The sequence below is a fragment of the Diabrotica virgifera genome, chromosome 1 (assembly GCF_917563875.1).
Source record: "Diabrotica virgifera virgifera chromosome 1, PGI_DIABVI_V3a".
In the NCBI taxonomy this organism is placed as follows: Eukaryota; Metazoa; Arthropoda; class Insecta; order Coleoptera; family Chrysomelidae; genus Diabrotica; species Diabrotica virgifera.
In genome coordinates this window covers 202,954,620-202,977,886 of record NC_065443.1, presented here as the reverse complement: position 1 = coordinate 202,977,886, position 23,267 = coordinate 202,954,620, and the positions used below count along the sequence as shown (strand labels likewise).

The window sequence follows — 23,267 nt, the reverse complement described above, 5'->3', positions numbered from 1 at the left end:
GGCCGCAAACGAAGCCCTCGCAGAACTGACGAAACCCTTTAAAATTCAAGCCTTAGCGTGGGTAAGGGCGCACTACCTCGCCGGACAGCATAATTCGCCCCTACTCATGAGAGAACTATATGGATAAGTATTTAATCACGCAGGAAAAAATAAAACAAAACGAAGGGACAATGGAGCGAGTCGCCGGTGGTGATGCAAGCTGGAACAAGCTATGAATGAGATGATAATATGGTATTCATCAGTAGTGAAGGGAACAAAGGGAAAGTACTCAGCGAAGAAGAAAAGAGGAAGGAGACTTCGGAAAAAGGGGATCTGTTGGAAGAATTCCGGTCAGGGGTAGGGTCCTGAACAAAACGGATCTTCCAACGGAGGCAACCTTGCAAAGGAGCTCCTCACTTGGGGAGAAAAGATCTAGAGAGAAGGAGTAGAGCTTCGACATAACGGCCATGGAAAGAGCAATGAATAACCTTACCAGAGTTACAAATAATTTAGTGAAACTAATGTCCGACCATAAGAACACGAAAGTCGAAATCAAGAATGAGGTAAAAAACTTTAAAAGAGTCACCAAATACATCTTCTTCTTTTTGTATAGACATGACTGTCTGTTTTTTCAATGTGCCTCTAGTAAGTTGTCGTTCCATCGTTTTCTTGGTCTTCCCTCTGATCGTCTTCCTATTGGGGAACCGTCTCTCGCTGTCCTTAAACTAACGAAGACCACTCTCCACCGAAGACACGGAGGACACTTTCAGAGAAGTCGCCCTCGGCAGCATTGAGAACCGAAATAGAATAGTGGAGAAAAGCGGTGAGGAAGGAACGACTAAGAGGCGGCAAGCGTATACACACAAATGGACTTTCCCAGACACACAAGGAGTTCTTTCCCGAATAACTTATTAAAAGAAAAATACAAATGATCGCAACGGTGCTGAACCCAAGGGAAAGAGGCTTTGAAAAAATTAACATTATAAATTCGAATGGGAAGAAGATCCCTTTACTTTACGGTCGTCAAACCGAGAAGAGGAAATAAACCTCCAGGCGACTTTGTAATAGTCTTGGAACATGGACTTCTATGTGAGGGGGTCTAGGAAAGGTCCCACGACCTGATCAGGAAAAACTGGTAGTATGTGCAGTAGGTACATACAGACCAAGAGAGATACCTCCAGTTTAATTCTATGATTACAATTACAAGGTAGAGTCAGGAAAAAGAGAACCGGGAAATCGTCAGACTATTTTCATGATCCCTGTAGAGAAAGGGGTGACGGAAATGGAAGGGTGCAAGAGACTACTGGCAATTATTTCTAAATTATTGAGGGAAGACATGGAGACACTGGCGACCAGAGAGGCGTCCCTAAGAGTATAGGAGGGGCTACAGAGGTAGGAACCTCAGGAAGCTCCCCTAAGTCACCTTTATGGGTATGGACCTCTACCTCGCGCTGGAGGAGTATGAACGTGGTGACGCAGAAGATGATAGTGAAGGGAGGTGGAAACTCCTACGCCGAGTTGCTAAAGCTAAATAAAGGCAGTGCAGACACCAGGAAGTGTCAAATTGGTGTCAAAAGCGCTAAGAAGATTAGGTACAGGGACCTAAACCTCGAAGTGGGACGGAAAGAACAGCCCGAGCACCTGAAGAAGATAAGCGTGGCTCGCATGGAGGAAAACGTATTAGAGAACGTCCGGGGCTATCAGGACCAGGTGGACATATTTAATATAGACAGTGATGTCAAAAAGGAAGAAATCCTGAGAGGTTCGGAGGTATACCGGCAGTAGAAAATCTAACACATCAAACTCGTCTCTATAAGGGAAAATAGAGAAGGCAACACAAACGTCACAGTCAGACTGACGCGCATCGCAGCCAAGAAAGCACTGGAAAAAGAACATATTGGCTATAACTCGTGCAAAATACGAAAGAGAGACTGCATGTCCAGTGATGCTTCAGATGCCTACAGTTCGGTCATGGTAAAACCGACTGCAAGGGAGAAAACAGAGCGGACTCCTGCTACACATGTGGCAAGGGAGGGCATCAGGCATGAGAGTCTCATTTTGCCTCACTTCAGTGCCCGGAGTACCTATAGATGGGATGTAAATGATTAATGGGATGTTACAATATCGGCAAGCTCTTATTTTTAAAGGGGGTATATCGAATTTCTTAACCATTTATACTAAACAGTAAAATGGCCACTTTTTGCGCATTCGGACAAAGTTGCGTTTCTACTACACCCACGGGCTTCATTATGTAGGAATCTAGGGCGCTACAATCCTATCTGTATAATGTAGTTATGGAGCGCAGAAGACTGCACTCATATATTTTAAGCCAATTGTGAGATGTAACAATCTTATATTATAATAGAAAGAGCAGATATTGATACCTACGAAAGGCGCCTGGATCGTAAAATTGGTCTTCGAGGGCGCCGCGCGTCGCATTTAAGCTATTTGATTAGGTATCTAATACCTGATATAAGTTGACAAACTGTATTTTGTTGTACCCAATGGCTTCATTATTTAGGATTCTGGGGCGTAACAATCTAATACCTGATACATGTTGACAAGTTGTATTTTGTTGTACCCAATGGCGTCATTTTTTAGGATTCTGGGGCGCAACAATCCTATATGTATAATGTAGTTATGGAACGCAGAAAACTACACCTGTCTATTATAGGCCAATTGTGGGATGTAACACTGTTTGTATCAAGTACCAGATAAGTAAATGGCTTAGATGTGACGCGCAGCTCCCTCGAAGACCATTTTTATAATAGAGACAGCGGAAATTGATACCTACGAAAGGCGCCCGAATCGTAAAAATTATCTTCGAGGGCGCCGCGCGTCGAATCTAAGCTATGTATTATAATAGAGACACAGCTAGAATTTAAACCTTCGAAAGGCGCCCGAATCGTAAAAATTATCTTAGAGGGCGCCGCGCGTCGTATCTAAGCTATTTACCTATTATACTAGAAACAGCGGATATTGATTCTTACAAAAGGAGCCAGAATCTAAAAATGATCTTCGAGGGCGCCGCGCGTCGTATCTAAGCTATTTATTATAATATAAACAGCGAATATTGATACCTACAAAAGGCGCCAGAATCTAAAAACGGTCTTCGAGGGCGCCGCACGTCGTATCTAAGCTATTTATTATAATAGAGACAGCGACAGCGGATATTGATACCTACAAAATGCAAAGGAATATAAAAATGGTCTTCAAGGGCGCCGTGAGTCGTATATAAGCTATTTATTATAACAAAAACAGCGGAAATTATTGATTTCTACGATAGGCGCCCGAATCGTAAAAATTGTTTTCGAGGGCGCCGCGCGTCGAACCTAAGCTATGTATTATAATAGAAACAGCGGATATTGATACCTACGAAAGGCGCCCGAATCGTAAAAATGGTCTTCGAGTGCGCCGCACGTCGTATATGTGCTATTTGATTATCTGATACCTGGTACAAGTTATACTTTGTTGTACCCACTGGCTTCATTATTTAAGTTTCTCTAGCAGTTTCTGTTTCTTCATTAAGTAAAAACAGTTTTTAGGGGAATGGTAGCCACCTAATCTTTATGTAAAGGTTAAAAAAAATGTTCAGCGTTTAATTTTTTTAATGGATAGATACTAACGAAGGCAAAAGGCGCACCGGCCCGCGGGCCGGTGGGCCGGCGGCCCAGTCCGGGCCTGTCCAAAACGCATCGTGACGTCACTTGGTTTTACATTTACATTTTTCCAATAAAGTAAACAGAATTTTAAATTAGACGTTATAAACGTCAGTAGAAAATACATTTATGTGACGTTACAAGTGTTTTTGATCGTTTGACCTATTCATAGAAAATTTGTACTTTTACAAAATGGTTTTATTTTCAATAGTAAACCTTCGTTCCTTTCCTTCAAAAACAGTATAAAACTACAATTTTAACAAACTGGTATATATTATTACAATGACATAAGATAAATGTCATTAGAATATAAATATTTTTGACTTATTCCACGACGATGAGCTTGCCAAATACCCAAGTAGGTGGAGGCCAATAAACTAAAGAATGAGAAGAAGAATATACCTAAATATAAGGTTGTGTCTAGGTATACGCTAACGTGTACGCAAATGTTAGTGATTTCTTATTTTTTATTTGTTTAGTGTTTGTTTTTAAATTAACTACGGAGTGCGGACAATTATTTAGTTCTTTTAATGAGCTTAAGAACATTTTAAAACAGTACGCAAAAGATAAGAATAAATTAATATATATTTTTTTTAGTTATAAATGAAATAGTATTACCGTAAAAGATTAAAATAAAAGGAAGACCTAAAGCTTTCACAATAATAATTAACTTGTTTTAAAGCTATTATCCTTGTGGCATTTTTGTAATCATCTATTCTAAATGGGAACTAAGCCACAATTTAACTAAAAAATTGATTTTATTAACGTTTCGACTTCTAAACCGGATGTCGTTGTCAAAATACAAAATATTATTAAATTAAACAAAAATGTTGTTGCTTAGTAAAAAATTTTTTCCAATAATTTATTTAATCTGACTAATTTTTGTATTTTGACAATGACATCCGATTTGGACGTCTAAACGTTAATAAAATATTTTTTTTAGTTAAATTGTGGCTTATTTTGCATTTAGAATAGTTGATTATAATAATTCACTTATGTGTAAAAATTATTTTAACAATATTTTGTACCTACATGTCATGTCAACTAAATACATATAATTATTTTGCTAACCTAAATATATACTTTTATATATACACATTGATTTATTACAATTAAGTTTGAAACATCTGAATAGTTCTGCTTCCCGTCCCTTAACAAATATGTTTCCATCAAACAAACACTAAACATATCGAAATAGCATGTACCAAAATATACAGTATGTCCCTGTAAGTTGTATCCATATGGAAAACTTTTTTATTATTAATTTTACGAAAAAAAGTTATTCTTTATAAAAAGCGCTGCATGGTCTAAAACCTAAGATTTAATCATTAAATATCAAATTTTTTGAATATTATACGAGGTATGTCCAAAAGTTTGAATTTCACTCAAGAGTAAAGTAGCTTTATTTTTCGTAATATTGGAAATTGCTATTATGAAAAGTTGTTTGGAATTAAAAACTATATTCTAATATGCAATTACATCCTTCTAATTGAAAAAAAAATTTTTGAGAAATTATGGATAACTACCTATCATTATTTTTTCAGTTATTTCAATTCTGATAACTCTTTTATTATTAATTTTACGAAAAAAAGTGATTCTTAATAAAAAGTTCTGGATAGTCTAAAACTTAAAATACAACCATCTTATATTAAATTTTATCAATTTTATACGAGGTATGTCAAAAAAGATAAATTTAGATCAAAAGTAAAGTACCTTTATAGTTCAGAATATTTCAATTAGAAGGATGTAATTACATACTGAAACATAGTTTTTAATTCTAAATAACTTTTCATAATAACAATTTTCGATGTTGTAAAAAATAAACGTATTTTACTCTCGAGCGAAATTCATATTTTTTGACATACCTCGTATAAAACTGATAAAATTTGACAAAAGTTGGTTGTATTTTAGGTTTTAGACCATGCAGAACTTTTTATTAAGAATCCCTTTTTTTCGTAAAATAATAATAAAAGAGTTATCTGAATTAAAATAACTGAAAATAATGTTAGTTATCCATCTTTCAAAAAATTTTCAATTAGAAGGATGTAATTGCATACTAGAATACAGTTTTTAATTCCAAACAACTTTTCATAATAGCAATTTTCAATATTGTGAAAAATAAAGCTACTTTAACTCTTGAGTGAAATTCAAACTTTTTGACATACCTCGTATAATATTTAAAAAAATTGATATTTGATGGTTAAATCTTAGGTTTTGGACCATGCAGAGCTTTTTATAAAGAATTACTTTTTTTCGTAAAATTAATAATAAAAAAGTTTTCCATATGGATACAACTTACAGGGACATACTGTATAGTAACTGCGCAAGCTAAATAATGACGTCACTGGCTTGATGAAGTTTAATTCGCGTCTACCTAACTTTTTTATTTGCGTGCACGTTAGCGTGTACCTAGACACAGCGAAATATAACCATAATAAAAACTAATGCAAAACTATGTGACGTCACGTGCCGTTTGAACTATTTTATACCGCTGAAGACTTTAAATATGTATTTCTAAGTTATTACGAGTTTTTGAAGCGTGAAATTTTGGAAATCTCATTTTTAAACAAAACTGAACATTATTATCTAATAAAAAAAAATGTGCAAGTTCCCCATTAAAACTTCCCCTGCTACAGTGTTCCCATACATCAAAGTTTGTCCGACTAGACATCGTTAAGCTATTACCAAATTTTCAGCTTGTTATTAATCAACTTTTTTTGGTACGCGGGATCCAGGTCTAATAGCTTAAAACTTAAACGGTCAGAAGTGTACCTTGTATCAACAGATACAAGTTAGATACGTTACTCCTACGGGACCAACAGTAGTATTGCATTTTTGGCCTGAGTCGGTCCCATGGGGCCAAATCTTTTTAAATGCTGTTTATGCTGCTGGTCCATCTGTATGAACAATATGTCATAACGAAGGGTTAACGTGACCTAGATGCAGGGTTGTTTCGCTTTAAACAACTGTTTTAAACATGTGTATATGTTTAAAACACTTTTTGTTTAAAACACTTAAATTAAACAAGCGTTTTTTTTTTCATTGTTTTGATTAAAATAATAAATAAATAGGAAAAAAATTCTCAAATATGTACATTATAAAAACTTTTCAACATACATATTATTTATTTATTAATAACCGGAACTTAACAAAAATTGGAAAACTTAAAACATTTTGCATACAAGAGTTAATAAATTTCTCAAAACTGTTTCAGTCTCACAGTAATCTTGTAATCTAAAATGTATTATCAATCTGATGTCTGATCAGTCACGTCATCACTGATGCAATTAAGCTCTTTTAAAATTGAAACCAACTTAGCAGCCTTGACATTTATTTTATTTATGTACTGTATTATTTATATTTTTCATAGAACGCCACCAAGTCTCTGGTACATATTACATTCTCAATTAAATGATTAGATAACGTATATGGTTTAAAGGGTACACACTTTGCCTGGTAATTAATAATAATTGACAATGCTCCTGGATGATAATATATAATGGATGGATGGTAAGTTTATTTCCACTAAAGCGCTTATCATGTAAATTTGCCAAAAAATGAGCTGGGATCAAAGCCATTTCCATACGCTCCTTCGTATCATGTATAAAAATTCGCCTTTTGTATGTTTCAAAAAAATACTAAACACCACAAAATAACTTACAGTAGACGTAATAATAGCTAACTTGCAATGCGAATTTATAAATAGTAGGTCTGGGGTTCCCCCAAGCGATAGCTCCTAATTGCAATTAGTTTTCTTATCTATTATGTTAAAGAAAAGTTAAAATCAAAATTATTAATATTATGTTTAAGAAAATATGATTTAAACAATGTTTTTTTCTAAGTTTTATTTGTTCAAAACATACAATTTAAAATAAAAAACGCATGTTTAAAACAAAAAATGTTAAAAATAAAAAAAATATGTGTTTTAAACATGTTTTATTTGTTTAAAACATGAAATTTAAAAACAAAATAAAACATGTTTAAAACAACAACAAAAAAACGTTTAAAACAAAAAAATATGTGTTTTGTATACAATTAAAAAAACATGTTTTTTTTAACCCTGCCTAGATAGCATATACTCTATGAGTAGTTTATTTAATAGTGGAAAATTGGAACTTGTCGCCGTTATTTTATAGGAGATGATAAAAACCAAAAATTAAAATAAGTAAGTAAGGAACTGTTTTATAAGAAGTATAAGTAACAGAGCTAGGAGAGAACGGGATATTTTCCCATGTAAAATCCCATAAGAAATCGCTAAGGTCCATTCTGCTCATTTTTGTCTCATTTTGCGCAAAGCTGACTACAGGCTGACTCGACGCTGAGTCGAGTCGGCGTCGAGTCAGCCTGTAGTCAGCGTCGAGTCAGGTCGAGGCAGCCTGTAGTCAGCTTTGCGGAAAATGAGACAAAAATGAGCAGAATGGACCTTAGCGATTTCTTATGGGATTTTACATGGGAAAATATCCCGTTCTCTCCTAGCCCTTTACTAGTATAAGTACATAAAAAATGATGCGTGAAAATCAGCAGCCATTGCAGAAATGTGGCTCATTTGTAAATTGTTCACACTATGTGTCGACTTTTCTGTTTTTGTTCATGGCATATTTTCGCCCGTTTGTTTCAGAATTTTTGTTGTATCAGTTCCTGTACATTTTTTTTGCTATGCTTATTTCCCCCTGTCTTCACTTTAATAACGTGGATTGCTGACATGTTGTCTGAGTGATAGTTTTTATTTTAAGTATTATGTTTATATGGGATTAAGCCACAATCATGGGTATAATTGAGAACGATTTCAGGAGTGGAAATCAAAACGCCAATTATTATTAGTTAATTAAAAATGTAATTTTCATTACACAATCAGAAGAATTCCTTAGTAGCGTAAAATAAGTAGCGAAATTAATGCACATATTTCCAGGGGGAATCGTACATACTATGCTAATAAAAGATTGATGACAACGAAGTTATTAGTGTTCTGAAGCTATTTCTTTGTGGCATTTATGTGGCTTATTTCCCAATTGGAATAGTAATCGTAGTTATTAGACAAAAGAACAAAAATTATTGATTAGAACATTGATTAGACCTGAAGTAACCTATGGTTATGAAACCTGGGTAATGACGAAAAGGGATGAAGCCCAACTCTGAACATTCGAGAGAAAAATACTGAGAAAAGTATATAGCCCGGTAAAAGAGGAAGACGGCAGATGGAGAATCAGGAAAAAAACGAGATTAATGAATTGAATGAAGGTTACGATATTGTACGATTTGTGAACGGTCAAAGACTGTCATGGCTGGGACATGTGCAGAGACAAGACGATGAATAAACAACGAAGAAATTATTACAATGGAAGGCGAAAAAAAGGAAGGTCCAGAACGAGATGGTTGGATGACGTGGAAGATGACCTGAAAACCATGAACATAAGACAATGGAGAAGAAGGGCACAAGAGACATCCGAATGGAAAGACATAGCCAGACAGGCAAAGACCCATCCAGGTTTATGATGCCAAGAGAAGAAGACTTTTGATTACACTAATAATTGTGGCTCAATTCCATATAAACATAATATTTAAATTACATTGTTACTCTTGTTACATTGGCGTACCCAACGTGGAGCCAACCCTTTATGGTTCTAAGACAGCAGTGTAAGATACCTGGGAGAGTGATCGAAGATCATTTTCTTGGCGCCCATGATTTTTTAGTGTTATTTAAATTGTTCTTCTTTAGCAATGATTTTCCTTTATTCATTTTCAGTACATTATTATTATTCTAGTATTTACCTTTTCTAATCATCATCATTATCTACTTTGAGCTACCGTCTTCGACAGGCATGCAAATGAGACGTATCCATCCTTGAGTGTCAAGTAGTCGTTCTCTTGCATCTCTAGCTAGCCCCACTTCATTTAGTTTGCCTCTGTCTATCTATACTACTATAATCAGTCCATCTATTTCTACATCGTATCATTTTACCCCTACATTATTACTTCAGCTTTTTCTTAGTATTATCATTTCCCACATAATACTAACATCAACGTAGTATTTTGTTAATCCAGCCTCTCCAATTTAGAAGCCCCCTTTCATTTCTGTTCCCATTTAGTTACACATGAGTTTCTTTCTTTTTTCTTACTTCTGTTGGAGTATATCATTCTTTTTACTTTCACTTCAACAGAAGTTCTTCTTTCTTGTTACATTGGCCTGACACTTTGATTTGTTTTGTCCATTGAATTCAGGTTTGACTAAACAGTGGTACAATAATATTTCATATTTCAGTAATTTCTAATTTTTAAGTATTATTCAATTCAAATCCATAGGTTTGACTAAACAGTGGTACAATAATATTTCATATTTCAGTAATTTCTAATTTTTAAGTATTATTCAATTCAAATCCATAGGTTAATTTCCTTCTTCTTTATATAATACATTTGCTACTTACAATGTAAGTCATATTATGTCATAATATGAATCTTTTAAAGTATAAAACCGATCATATATCATGTATTCTATCCAGTTCTCACATCCATTCATTGTCCACTACATTTGTCGCCAATTAACAACTAAATTTTATTTTTTTTGAGAAGTTTGAATTTGTGAACTGGATTACACAATTTAACCATCATCAAATTTATATTTGTTAATCACTCCTAATTTCATTCTCTGGCTTGCATTGTGCTACTGTTTCGTTGTACTTGGATTCGGTGTTCAATTTGCATTAAATTCTTGTAATATACAGTTCACTATGCAGTGACTGTACACAATATTTGTCAAAGTCACGTCAGTTGTCATTTGTCACTTATCACTTACTTGAACACTACTGCCAAAATAAGGAACTGTCATTCATTGTTCTTACATTTCTCTTGCCAAGATGTAGTATCCGGTAAATTTTAATTAATTTTTGATCTGTTTGTCCTTCGTCCAGTGTGTGTTTAATGTTATTTATTAGTTGCAAAATTCTTTGAATTACGTTCTTGCCATACAAATGTTATCTACATTTTGCTGGGATATCTTCCTGTTTTGACGAAGTAAGTCTACGTTATTGTAATTTTTTGTATAACATCAACTTTGATTTCTTGTCAAAGTTTTTCCACTTATTTCTTTTGTTACAATGGAGTTCTTTTGGCTTATTTCAGATGCCCCTGAGGATGCTAAGTTAGCGAAAGTATACTTGGGCAAGATTTGATTAAACTATATGCTCAAAATCTGCCTTTTATCCCTAGAAATTCCATATTTAAATTAGACATGCCACAAAAAAGAAGTTTCTGGAAGAAACTTTCATAGTTTTTAGTTTTCTCTGCTCTTGATAGGTGCTTGATTGACCACATCTTTTTTGATGTTATGGATATCGTGTTTTCTGTTACCAGTTTATACAAAATGTAGGCTTTTACTAAACGTGTAGTTAGGATAAGGTCAAATCCCATTATTCAGAAACACTTTATACTGTTCTTTAGTGGATTTGAATAGGCCCCAAATTGGTCTGACAAAATCTTCGGGTACATTACCTTTACTTTAGTCCAGTACAATTTTAGGTGTCAGTTTTGTTGGTTAAGGCCATGGGTACATAATTCGCAAATATTTTATGGCTATCCCTACTTTTTCTGTCTTTACACGGCAAATTACGTGTAGTAAAATTCAGACTGGTATGGATATGTAAACATTACTAGAATGTCATTCTACTTGTAAATGTCATCATTAACTTAAAGAGATGGCTTTTGAATGTTCTTGGATAACTGTTATTTGTATAATTGCAAATTATTAATTCAGTTAATAAATGTTATAGTTTTTTCACTAACTATGTATTCAGTGATTGTAATAATTTATATGTACAACAAAAACTAATACTCAATCGAGAAAAGAGGAAAAGTGTTAAAGTGATTTTTTAATAATATATTGGTACTATGGAACGCTTACAGTTTTGAACATCTTTAACAACAAAATACTTGGATCACAGAATATATTATCCTGTTGTATTCTCTGCTTGGATAAACAAATAATACACAATAAATAACTTTTTATTAAGTTCACGTCTTAAATCAATTATTTATCAAATATACTATATATCAATATTATTTAATCAACAACTCAAAATATTCCCGATGCCATGTATTTAAAATTGTCACTGATTGTCACTGTCTGACTGACATATTGCTGACAATATTCTATTCGACTGAGTGCGTTGTAAGACAAAGATAGATTTGGAAAATATTACCACGGACATGGTGTCCATTTTTTCGAATCCTGAAAAAACTAATAAATACTTTTACAAAATTTAAACGCAGAATGGAAGACTAAATTATTACCGAGGGCCGAAAGTCCCTTAGAATAAATAAAAAGTTTATTTTGAATGAGATATTTGAAATTAAAAATCACACTAAATTTTCTCTTAGTTTTCACTTCTGTAACTTATTAAAATAAACATTATAGAAGTTCTCAGGGACTTTCCGCCCTCACTAATAACGTAGACTTTCATTCTGCGTTTAAATTCTTCAAAAATACTTATTAGTTTTCTCAGGATTCGAAAAAAATGAATCCCCATTTGAATAGCATTGCAGCCGAAAATACGTACCCATCCTCTTAACTGCAAGGCACCTCCATCATTTCGTTTCCACGTTTTGTAGAAAGTATAAAGGCTGATTTATTTTAACACGGCGAGGTGGACGACACGGCTGAGTTACGGTACACGTTGAAGAATCGTCTGATATGAAAAGCATTGGCTTTTTTGTCGTAAAACGGGAACGTGCGCCGTTTATTGTTCTACGCCCCGTGCCGTCCCAGTCCCGTTGTAAGATAAATCAGCCTTATGAATGTTCCTCTTGTTTTTCCCATTAAAAATTGTAATGCTGTATTCATTTTACATGGAACAAATCTCGCCACGTTTACAACTTCTTTGGGTTATATTGGTGTATAACATTTTTTGACCAGAGACAAACTTGTGTACCAATTATCAATAACTAGTGTTCATCCTTCATTTACTAAACCTTGAGTTAGATGTAGCACAAATTTTTCAGGAGATACAATAGTGTCTTCTTTGCCTGTATCTATTTTGATGTTATATACTGTTTTGATTCTACTTATTTTCTTTATGTAATATTTAAAAATTATACTTAATTTATTTTCAATTATTAATGTAACAAAACTTTTATTGGGCTAGCTCAAATTAATAAATTATCTCAGGGTTTTACGTCATCCAATCACAGAAATGCAAACGAATACTCAGATGAAACTCATAGAAAAATAAAAGTCAAAAGTAAAATATAACCGTATTTAAAACAAATTGTTTCTACCAAAGAATTAAACACAAATTTTAATAATAGAATAAATTATAAAACAAACAATCTGAAACGATTATGTAAATAATTGTAAAAGGATATGAAAGATACTGCCAATTAATCTAAATGGAAATTTACCCAGTATAGGTACAATAATGAATTCTAGCTGGTAAACAAAAATTAATTTAAAAAATCACGAAATTGTTTATGTAAAAGTTTATGTCAAATTCCACTGGAGTCTTTATGTAGACGTCGATGAACCAAAGAAAACCGAAATCCTCGCAACGGAGAATATTTATATGAGAAAAATATAGTAATCTTACTACCTGGGTACAACTGTTACCATTTATCACTTAATTTAATTTTAACTTTAAAAACATTTACTTGGTACTTGTTATTTACGGGGCCTATAAGGCTTTGATTAACGAAGAGCGACACTTTTTTTAACAACACAAACTGCTCCTTTCAACTATCTGGAATACCCTGCCTTTTTCTCTCTTTGCCAAAACTGTATTGGCTCTACTTCCCCTTCCATCAATGACATCCCTTCAGTTCTATTGGTCAAAACAAATATCCCTCTTCTTCATATTTCACCGTATCCAAATTTCCAATCGTCATTACTTTAAATATTTTCTAGGAAATCGAAAATCCCGACGTTTTCCAAATAGTTCTGGTAACTACGATAACAACAACGTCTTTCGTATAATCTCATTCACCCGCGAATTGTTCTTAGAAGCACTTTCTATTAAATTTAGCCGCACTGATAAGATTATAAAGATTTGTCCAAAATTCATAGAATTATTTTACCATTGTTAAAAGAGAAACTTAATAAATTACTGAGTAATTTCAATCGGTACCTATTTTACATGTTGAATACAAAAATTAAATATTTTAAAAACTTTAAAACTCTGCCTTTTTTTATCTATGACAATACATATCGACAAATCAACTTTTTTCAAGAAGTAGAAAAAACCTTTCATTTGATAAATTTCATGAGGAATTAACCGAATAATTTTTTCATTAATTTATAGATCAATTACTGATCTATAGATAATATCTAGAAAGTTTAAATATTGTGGACAACTGCGAGCATATTGTCAGACAATTGAAAAAATATACACTTTATGGTGTATAAACAGTATATTTTACCAGTTCAAATAAAACAATAAACTGGATGATTTCTGTTAACGTTTACGTCCCAATTCCCGCAGTCTCACCCAATTATTCCTCCAATTATTTTTCAGTCAGAAAAAATAAAAAATATGAATACCGTCTCAATTCACGGCAATGCGAATTATTCTAATGAACATCATTGTGATAAGCTCGTGAAATATTTCCACCTGTGTTTCGCCAGAGGAAATTCTCGCTTGAACCCATATAGATGCAAATGAGGTTGCTGGCAATTCTCGCGGTGGTACGCGCTAGCAATTACGCCACATCCGATTTTGCCGCTAATCTTGCTCTTTTTCTGGGCGTCTTAAGTAAAAATAGAAGTTTTCTTTTTCATTGAGTGAAAACCAATCAATTTCGTGAGCTGTAGTTTTAGAAATAAACCAATTGAAAATAACGCTTAATAGTATGAGACACGAATGTAATATGTAAAGTCCGGATTATAAGCATTTTGATTTTTTTTTGCTTTTTTGCTTATTATTAGGATTTTTAGTAAACATGCTTATTTTAAAGATATGTTGCTTATCTTTGTTTATTTTGCTTCTTATGATATAGTTAAATTTCATGTATTACTTCCTGTCTTAAGCAAAATTCTATAAGTATACAGAGCTATAAAACTCTAATAATTCAATAAACCATAAGAATTTTAATCCCTTAGGCTTAGGAGATAAACGGGAAAACCCATCGTTATACCTGTCCATGTAATAAACTAATATTTGTCTGCAGAAAGTCAAAATTTATTATATTGTTGTAAAATACTTTTCGGTAGTATCAGTACATTTGTCTAAATTTAAATACCTACGCACCAATCACATCTGCAGATGTTGAAAGAACTTTTTCTACGTATAAATAATATGCCTACAGATAGAAGACAGCTTTTTACGAGAAAATTTTGAAAAACATATTGTTAATTGTTTTTATGCTAATGGCCATGAATAAAAAATATATTAATATGTTAATCATTATTTGATTTTTTTATTATATTATAGTTTAACACTTTTGTAATTTTTTATTTATTAAAATCCACGAGGAAAAAATTTTCCTGTAGTTGGTTGTATACCATTTATTACAAAAAACCATAAAATCCTGTATAAAAGGTATATTTGTTAAAATCCCTATACAGGGCTACATCACAGAACAGAACTGTTGACTCACTTGCTACCATACAGTCATGATGTGAACAAGTCAGATTCGAGCTCAATGGTACCTAGAGCATGAAACATTGGATATTTTAAAAATCCATGTTTAAGTTCACATTTTATTTCTATGTTCCTATGACGGATTAATTGTAAAGGGTTTTTACCCAAATATTTTTTACTGTGGTGGTTAGCATATTACGATTCATGTAAACACTGATGATGATCGGTCAACTGGTTGAAAACTAGTTCTGTTCTGTGATGTAGCCCTGTATTATAGGGATGTTAACAAATATACCTTTTTTAAAGGATTTTATGTTTTTTTTATTTATTGTTAATAATACGATAATTAAAAATAAATGTATTTAATGTTAATGTCCTTTATTCATATTTATATCATATACATGTTTACTTACCGGTTTTTATTTCTTGAACCTTGCTTATTTCATAAAAACTTAGCTTATTTTTGCGTCATTTTTTGCTTATCTAAGTGCTTATTTTGACCTTTCTGTCATGCTTATAATCCGGGCTTTAGTAATATGTAATATTCTCATATTATTGAGTTTTTCAAAATTTTCATAATTTCTGGTTCAAAAAAATTAATATTGATTAATCCAAAAAGATAATTGTGTTTACTTGAAAAAGAAAATTATTGTAAGAAAATCTGTGTCGAATGTGGCCACAACAAGTTGACTGTTATTTTGTTGCAAAATCTGAATATTTTGTTTATCATAATACAAGCAGCCAAAAATGTGTGTCAAATGTGACCAAAATAAGTTATTTTTTTTGCAAAATTGAATATTTTGTTTATTATATAAGAGCATCGGGTATTGCGGCATCTGTGCATCTTTTACCCATTTCTTTCACTCCTTCCGGGTAACTGCCCTCTCCTTCATCTGTTGCAATATTTTCACTTCCTTACTCCCGATTACCTGGATTTGTTTCATCCACTACTTTCTAGACCTACTCTTTCCTTTTCACTGTTTTCTTGGCATCTATCACTTTCTTTAATAATCTAATCCCCATTCAAGTTATTTTCTCTATTCGTTCCTGCTTTAACTCGTTTCTGATATTTTTCATTTCCTTGTCTATCGAGATTCGTCTTCCCTGTTGTTTTTCTTAGTTGCTGCATTTGTGCTTTTATTTATAATTCATGTCTCGTTTGCATATAGGAATGTTGGTACCGTATATGCAATTTTGTTTTTAAACTGATTTTTCTTTTTTCCAATATCGTATTATCTTTTGCATAGTATATTCTCTTTAGCATAGTACACTTGTGGTTGGTGAACAAGACGTCGGCCATATGCAACTAATTGTCAGCAATGAAGCGATAACAGAAGTTAACCATTTTAAATACCTAGGATGTTGGATAAACGAGACACTAAATTCTGACGAGGAAATTAAAACTCATATAGAAATTGCAAGAGGGGCATTTATGAAACTTAAATCTATTCTGAGCAATTCTCAGCTGAACTTACAACTAAGAACCAAGTTCATATCATCGTATTTAAAAAATTATCTTTAATTTGATATAAGAAATCTAACTCATGAACGAATTTTTTTAAGGAATTTTTTTATTGGCAACCTCAATGTATTCTCCTATTCTTAAATTTAGATAAAAAAAATGAGATTTTAATTAACTATGTTATGAACGTAGTGATTTTGTAGTGGGATTAATAACTCTAGTTTTTACTGTTATACCTGTACTACTATTACTACTTTGAGTTCTTTTGTTTTTTGTTCTCTTAGACTTTTTACTTTTTTCGGAACTGTCGTCTCTATAATTTTGGTTTAGTGAACTTCTTCCAACTCGGGTTTTTTCCTTCTCTTATTTTACTTTCTGTGTTTTTGGTATTCCTTTTGTCTTGCTCTTCTTGTGTACTATTATATTTTTTTTCTGTGTAACACCATTCTATCTTTTTGTTTATTTTTTTTTACTGATAATAATTGCCACATATCTATTTGCCTTTTTCATTATTACTGCTTCAATTTTTCCTGTTTCTTCTTGGTCTCTCCTTTACTTTTGCTCATCTTTTAGTTTTTCTTATTCGTATATTGCTGTGTTATATAATATGTTCTAGCCGCACCGCACCATGGCATCTCTGCCATTAACAGTTTGTGATGCATTTCATTTCCGCTCTATTTTCTGTCCAAATTTATTTTTTATTTTGTTTCATTTTGTACACGACATCTATAATAATGCCTTTTGTTTCTCTGCCTTTTCCTGTAGATTTATTTTGTAGTGTTTAAGAGTTACCCATTAACAGATCATTTGTGTAGCATGTAAAAAATCAACTATAGTAGCAACACCAAACCATTTTAATTCGATTTCTGTTTATTATCTATTCACCATGTATTCCCATGCCCATAAATCCTTTATGTTGTTCTGAAGCTATTTCCTTATAAAATCATTTTTTTAGTTAAATTGTGGCTTATTTCCCATTTAGAAAGTAAATCACAAATCCTTTGTTTTCATCTCGCCTGTTCCAATTTTATATGTTCTGCGTCATATTCTCTTCAATACTATTCTCACGCCGTGTGTTCATTTGCTCGTAATTATCAATTAATGTAACAAATAAATATTATTTTCCCTTGTCCTTTTATACAATTATTGTTAGGGCTTGTAAATGTTTTGTTTGGGAGTAAATGATATATGCTATGATCTATTTTAGGACATACAAGACTCCCTGGCAACTACAACGTTCAACGGCACCTCCAAGCGTACGTTCTCCCCCAACTTTGATGATGATTTGTCAAGTAAATCGCCAAACGATGGTGTAGGGCAACTCAACAAGATGAAGCACATGGGTCAACTGTGGCTAGCAGCTGAAGTTCGAGCACTAGAAAATAGAGTGGGCGCCGGTAAGACCACCGCCCTTTCTCCTTATTTGGTCTTAGACGCCGATGCGTTGATCAAGTACACGTTCATGGTGAAGCAGTTGGTGCATTCTAGGAAATTTATAGTGCTGGTTCCTACAGCAGGTAGGGTTTTTTAATAAACATGCATAGTTTACTAAAATTGTCGCATCGCGTAGTATAAAAATAATCAAATTTTTAACCTTATTGAAGTTTATCTTAATAACTTTAATACATAACATCATTGTAAGTTGTTCATACCTCTAACAGGTAGTGCCCGGAGTATCTATATTTTTTCTTTCTACACAACAATATTAACACTTTTAGGCGAGCGGGAGATACCCCTAAAATGACCAGGTACTGACCACGGAGAGGTGAATGGCTAATTTTATTCATACTTTAGATTTTTGAAGGTGCTGAAAACGAAAATGAGGTTTATATTGAATTGTATGTGGGGTAACATTGTCAAAATCGCAATTTTAACCTAAAAATAAAAAAAAAAGAAATCACGTTTTTTTGCGTTTACCTCGCTACAACACTGTTCAGTTTTAATATTTTTTTCTGAAATTTTTACAGTATATAGCTCTAACATTTCTGAAGACAACGGTACCTGCTTTAAGCTTTAATTCTTATTCTGATAAAGGTTATGAATTTTTCAAAGGAAAAGGTGCGGATTTGTGCATTGCAAAGTTTAATCGCAAAAGTTGAGTGACGAAATTTAAAATTTAGCCTTTTAATCACGTTTATGTTAAAATAGAGAGTACAAAGAAGTTTTCTGGAAAATTTTAGATCAAAATGTTTTATAGAAAAAAAAATAGTGCAACTTTTATTATCGACATTAGAAATCCCCAATATAAGGGTTATTATTCGAGATACTGACCATGGGTGGTGAATGGCTAATTTTGGTCTTAGATTATGTTTTTGACGGTGCTGAAAACGAAAATGAAATTTATTTTAAATTTTAGGTGGGGGAATATTGTCAAAATCGCAATTTTACCATAAAAATAAAAAAAGTGAAATCACGTTTTTTTGCGTTTAACTCGCTACAACTCTGGTGGATTTTAATATTTTTTTTTTAAGATTTGTACACTATATGTTGCACACTTTTTTGAAGACAACGGTATCTGTTTTAAGATTTTAGTCTTATTCTAGTAAAAGTTATGAATTTTTTAAAGTACAATGTGCAGATTCGTGAATTGCAAAGTTTAATCGCAAAAGTTAAGAGGCAAAATTTAAAATTGATCTTACTAATCACGTTTATGTTAAAACATAGAGTACAAAGAAGTTTTCTGGAAAGTTTTAGTTACAAATGTTTAATAAAAAAAAATAGTGCAACTTTTATTAGCGACATTAGAAATCTCCAATATAAGGGTTATTATTCGAGATACTGACCATGGGAGGTGAATGGCTAATTTTGGTCTTACTTTATGTTTTCGGTGGTGCTGACAATGAAAAAGAGGTTTATTTTGAATTTTATGTGACGGAACATTGTCAAAATCGCGAATTTTTACGTTGCTACAACTCTGCTCCATTTTAATATTTTTTTCTAAAATTTTTACTTTTTAAAATATTTTTAAAAATTTTTTAAAAATAAAAGGTGCAGATTCGTAAATTGCAGAATTAAATCGCAAAAATTAAGTGACAAAATTTAAAATTTATGTATTTAAACTTCGTTTATGTTAAACCATAGAGTTCAAAGATCTTTTATGGGGAGTTTTAGGTCTAGATGTGTCATAGGAAAAATATGGTGCAACTTTTAATTTTAAGAAAAACGTGGTTTAACTTTTTTTTATTTTTGGGGCAAAATTGCGATTTTGACAATTTTCTCCCACCTAAAAATCCAAAATAAACTTGATTTTCGTTTTCAGCACCACCAAAAACGTAAAGTAAGACCAAAATTAGCCATTCACCACCAATGATCAGTATCTCGAAAAATTAGCGTTATTTTGGGGTTTTTTTAACGTAGATGTTAAACGTTGCACCATTTGTTTTCTATAAAACATTTTGATACAAAACTTTCCAGAACACTACTTTGTACTCATGTTTTATTTTTGATTTTGATTTAAAATCTATATTTCAAATTTTGTCAGTCAAATTTTGCGATTAAACTTTGCAATTCACGAATCTGCACCTTGTACTTTAAAAGGTTCATAACTTTTACTAGAATAAGACTAAAAGCTTAAAGCAGAAACCATTGTCTTCAAAAAAGTGAGCGAGATATAGTGTACAAACTTTGGAAAAAAATATTAAAACGGACCAGCGTCGGGAGTTGTAGCGAGCTAAACGCAAAAAAAACGTGATTTTTTTTTTTATTTTTAGGGTACAATTGCAATTTTGACAATATTCCCCACCTAAAATTTAAAATAAATCTCATTTTCGTTTTCATCACGGTCCAAAACATAATCTAAGACCAAAATTAGCCATTCTCCACCCATGGTCAGTATCTCGAAAAATAAGCGTTATATTGGGGATTTCTAATGTCGACGTTAAAAGTTGCACTATTTTTTTTTTCTATAAAACATTTTGATCTAAAACTTACCAGAAAACTTCTTTGTACTCTCTACTTTAACATAAACGTAATTAAGAAGCTAAATTTTAAACTTCGTCACACAACTTTTGCGAATAAACTTTGCAATGCACAAATCCGCACCTTTTCCTTTGAAAAATTTATAACCTTTATCATGATAAGAATAAAAGCTTGAAACAGGTATCGTTGTCTTCAGAAATGTTAGAGCTATATACTGTAAAAATTTCAGAAAAAAATATTAAAATCGAACAGAGATGGAGCGAGGTAAACGCAAAAAACGTGATTTCATTTTTTTTTATTTTTAGGTTAAAATTGCGATTTTGACAATGTTCCCCCACATAAAATTCAAAATAAACTTCATTCTCGTTTTCAGCACCCTCGAAAATATAAAGTATGAATAAAATTAGCCATTCACCGCTCCGTGGTCAGTATCTCGAAAACTAAGCGCTTTTTTGAGGGTGTCTCGCTCGTGTATTTCAGCTCCGGTGAAGCGTACAGCGTCAAAATATGACTGTGTGAATATCACTAGTGCCGTTGGACGCGTAAACGCGTTTTGTGTGTATTATATTCAAACCAAATTATTTCTGTCGGCACAGGAGCTAAGTTTGGAAATATAGCGGAGCTGAAAGGGTTAACAGTTTTTTATTGGGACTGATAAACAGTAAATATATTCGGAAAATAGATACTGGGAAACTGTATTTCTAAAAATAATCAAACAATAGGGCCGGCGTAGCTCAGGCGGTAGTATGCTTGGCTCGCGTGCTGGTAGGTCAGGGTTCAAATCCTAGCGCCGGCAAAAACAACTAGACATTTTTAAAATATCTATAGGCCCCAGGTCGACTCAGCCTGAATAAAATGAGCACCTTGGGTAAAACCAGGGGTAATAATAGGCGGTTGAAGCGTAGCACTGGCCGTTTCCTTCCTTGTATACCGTAGGCCCTAGATATAGCAGACTACCCTGCTATAATCCCAAAGCCGTGTTAGCGGTATAAAACGGGAGAATATTATTATTATAATCAAGCAATAGAAATAAGGGCCAGGATAGAAATAGCAAGAAATGCGTTTGTGAAAATGAAAACAATTATCTGCAATAAAGTTCCTCGATTAGAACTGAGAGTAAGTACGGTGCGCTTGAAACACTTTATTATCTAATTTAATATAGCTTCAACTTTTTTTGTTGGAATATCTTCTACAACTCAAAAGTAGACAATACAAGACAAAATTTAAATCCGCTAAGCGTCCCTTTTTGAAAAAAACGATTTTTTCTAAAAAATATATAAATTTCTGAAATGTTTGAAGAATTTCTTGAAGGTGGGCCAAAGAAAAGAGTCGACTTCGTTATATGGCAGTAGTTATTAGATTTTAAGGAAATGCCGAAGCATATAGATTTTTATTTTTAAATTACAATTTTTTGATACATATTTCATACTAGTGACGTCATCCATCTGGGCGTGATGACGTAATCGATGACTTTTTAAATGGGAATAGGGGTCGTGTGGTAGCTCATTTGAAAGGGTGTTCAATTCTCTATTCAGTAATATAAACGATAATATCATTATTTATACATGGTGGCCAAAAAAATTTTTCTTTTAATTAAATTAATTAACGCAAAAATAATGATGTATGTAATTTATTTAACTCAAAATACATTTTATTGCTCTCGGAAAATAAAAAAAAATATGTTTATTGGGCAAATAAACATTGTTGCTCGCTTAAATTAAATGTTACAACTGTCAAAAGAGGTAGGTGGGAGGCTGTTTGTGATTTAATTTAAGCAAATAAAAATGTATTTGTGAAATAAACATTTTTTTCTATTTTCTGACAGCAGTATAATGTATTTTGAGTTAAATAAATTAAAAGTACATTCTTCTTTTTGCGTCTATTAATTAATTCAGACAATATTTTTTGGTCACCCTGTATAAATAATGATATCAATGTTTATATTACTGAATAGAGAATTGAACACCCTTTCAAATGAGCTGCCACACGACCCCTATTTCCATTTAAAAAAATCATCTATTACGTCATCACGCTCTGGTGGATGACGTCGCTAGTATGAAATATATGCGAAAAAATTGCAATATAAAAATAAAAACGGACCTGTTTCGGCCTTTTTGTTTTTTTAAATCGAATAACTACGGCCAAATATCGAGGTGGACTCTTTTTTTTTTGGCCCACCCTGTATTTATATATTGCTGTGTTTATATACTACTTTTAATATAGAAGTTTGCATAAACGTTTCTTTCATTTTCCAAACGATTACAACGATAGTTATTGCAAAATATTTATGTAAAATGTTACTTTTCAGAAATTTATATTTTTTTTTTAGAAAAAATCTTTCAAAAAGGGACGCTTAGCGGATTTAACTTTTGTCTTGTATTGTCTATTTTTGAGTTAAAGAAGATATCCCAACAAAAAAAGTTGAAGCTATATTAAATTAGATAATAACGTGTTTTAAGCTCACCGTGTAAGAGCTCTGTCATGCTATTCTTTTCGATACTACAATATGGACTTGAAAGATGGACACTGAAGCAAGAACACATAAATAAGGTACAGTTATTTGAAATGTGGTGTTACAGAGGGATGCTTAGAATAGCATGGACACAGAAGAAAGCAAACACAAAATTATTGCGAGAAATGTGCAAAGAATACGAAATAATCAACACAATAAAAATAAGAAAGTTATCA

At 32.6% G+C, this 23,267-nt stretch overlaps 1 protein-coding gene across 2 annotated transcripts in view; it reads left to right on the top strand.

Annotated features, from left to right (window-relative positions):
• The window catches only part of LOC114331928 (nonsense-mediated mRNA decay factor SMG5), a 122,294-nt gene that overhangs the window by 90,568 nt on the left and 8,459 nt on the right, over positions 1–23,267 (top strand). For both annotated transcript variants that reach the window (XM_050646335.1, XM_028281620.2), the window contains exon 5: positions 17,869–18,178. In XM_050646335.1, the coding sequence (XP_050502292.1) occupies positions 17,869–18,178 (310 nt within the window). The remainder of the gene's footprint in view (positions 1–17,868; positions 18,179–23,267) is intronic.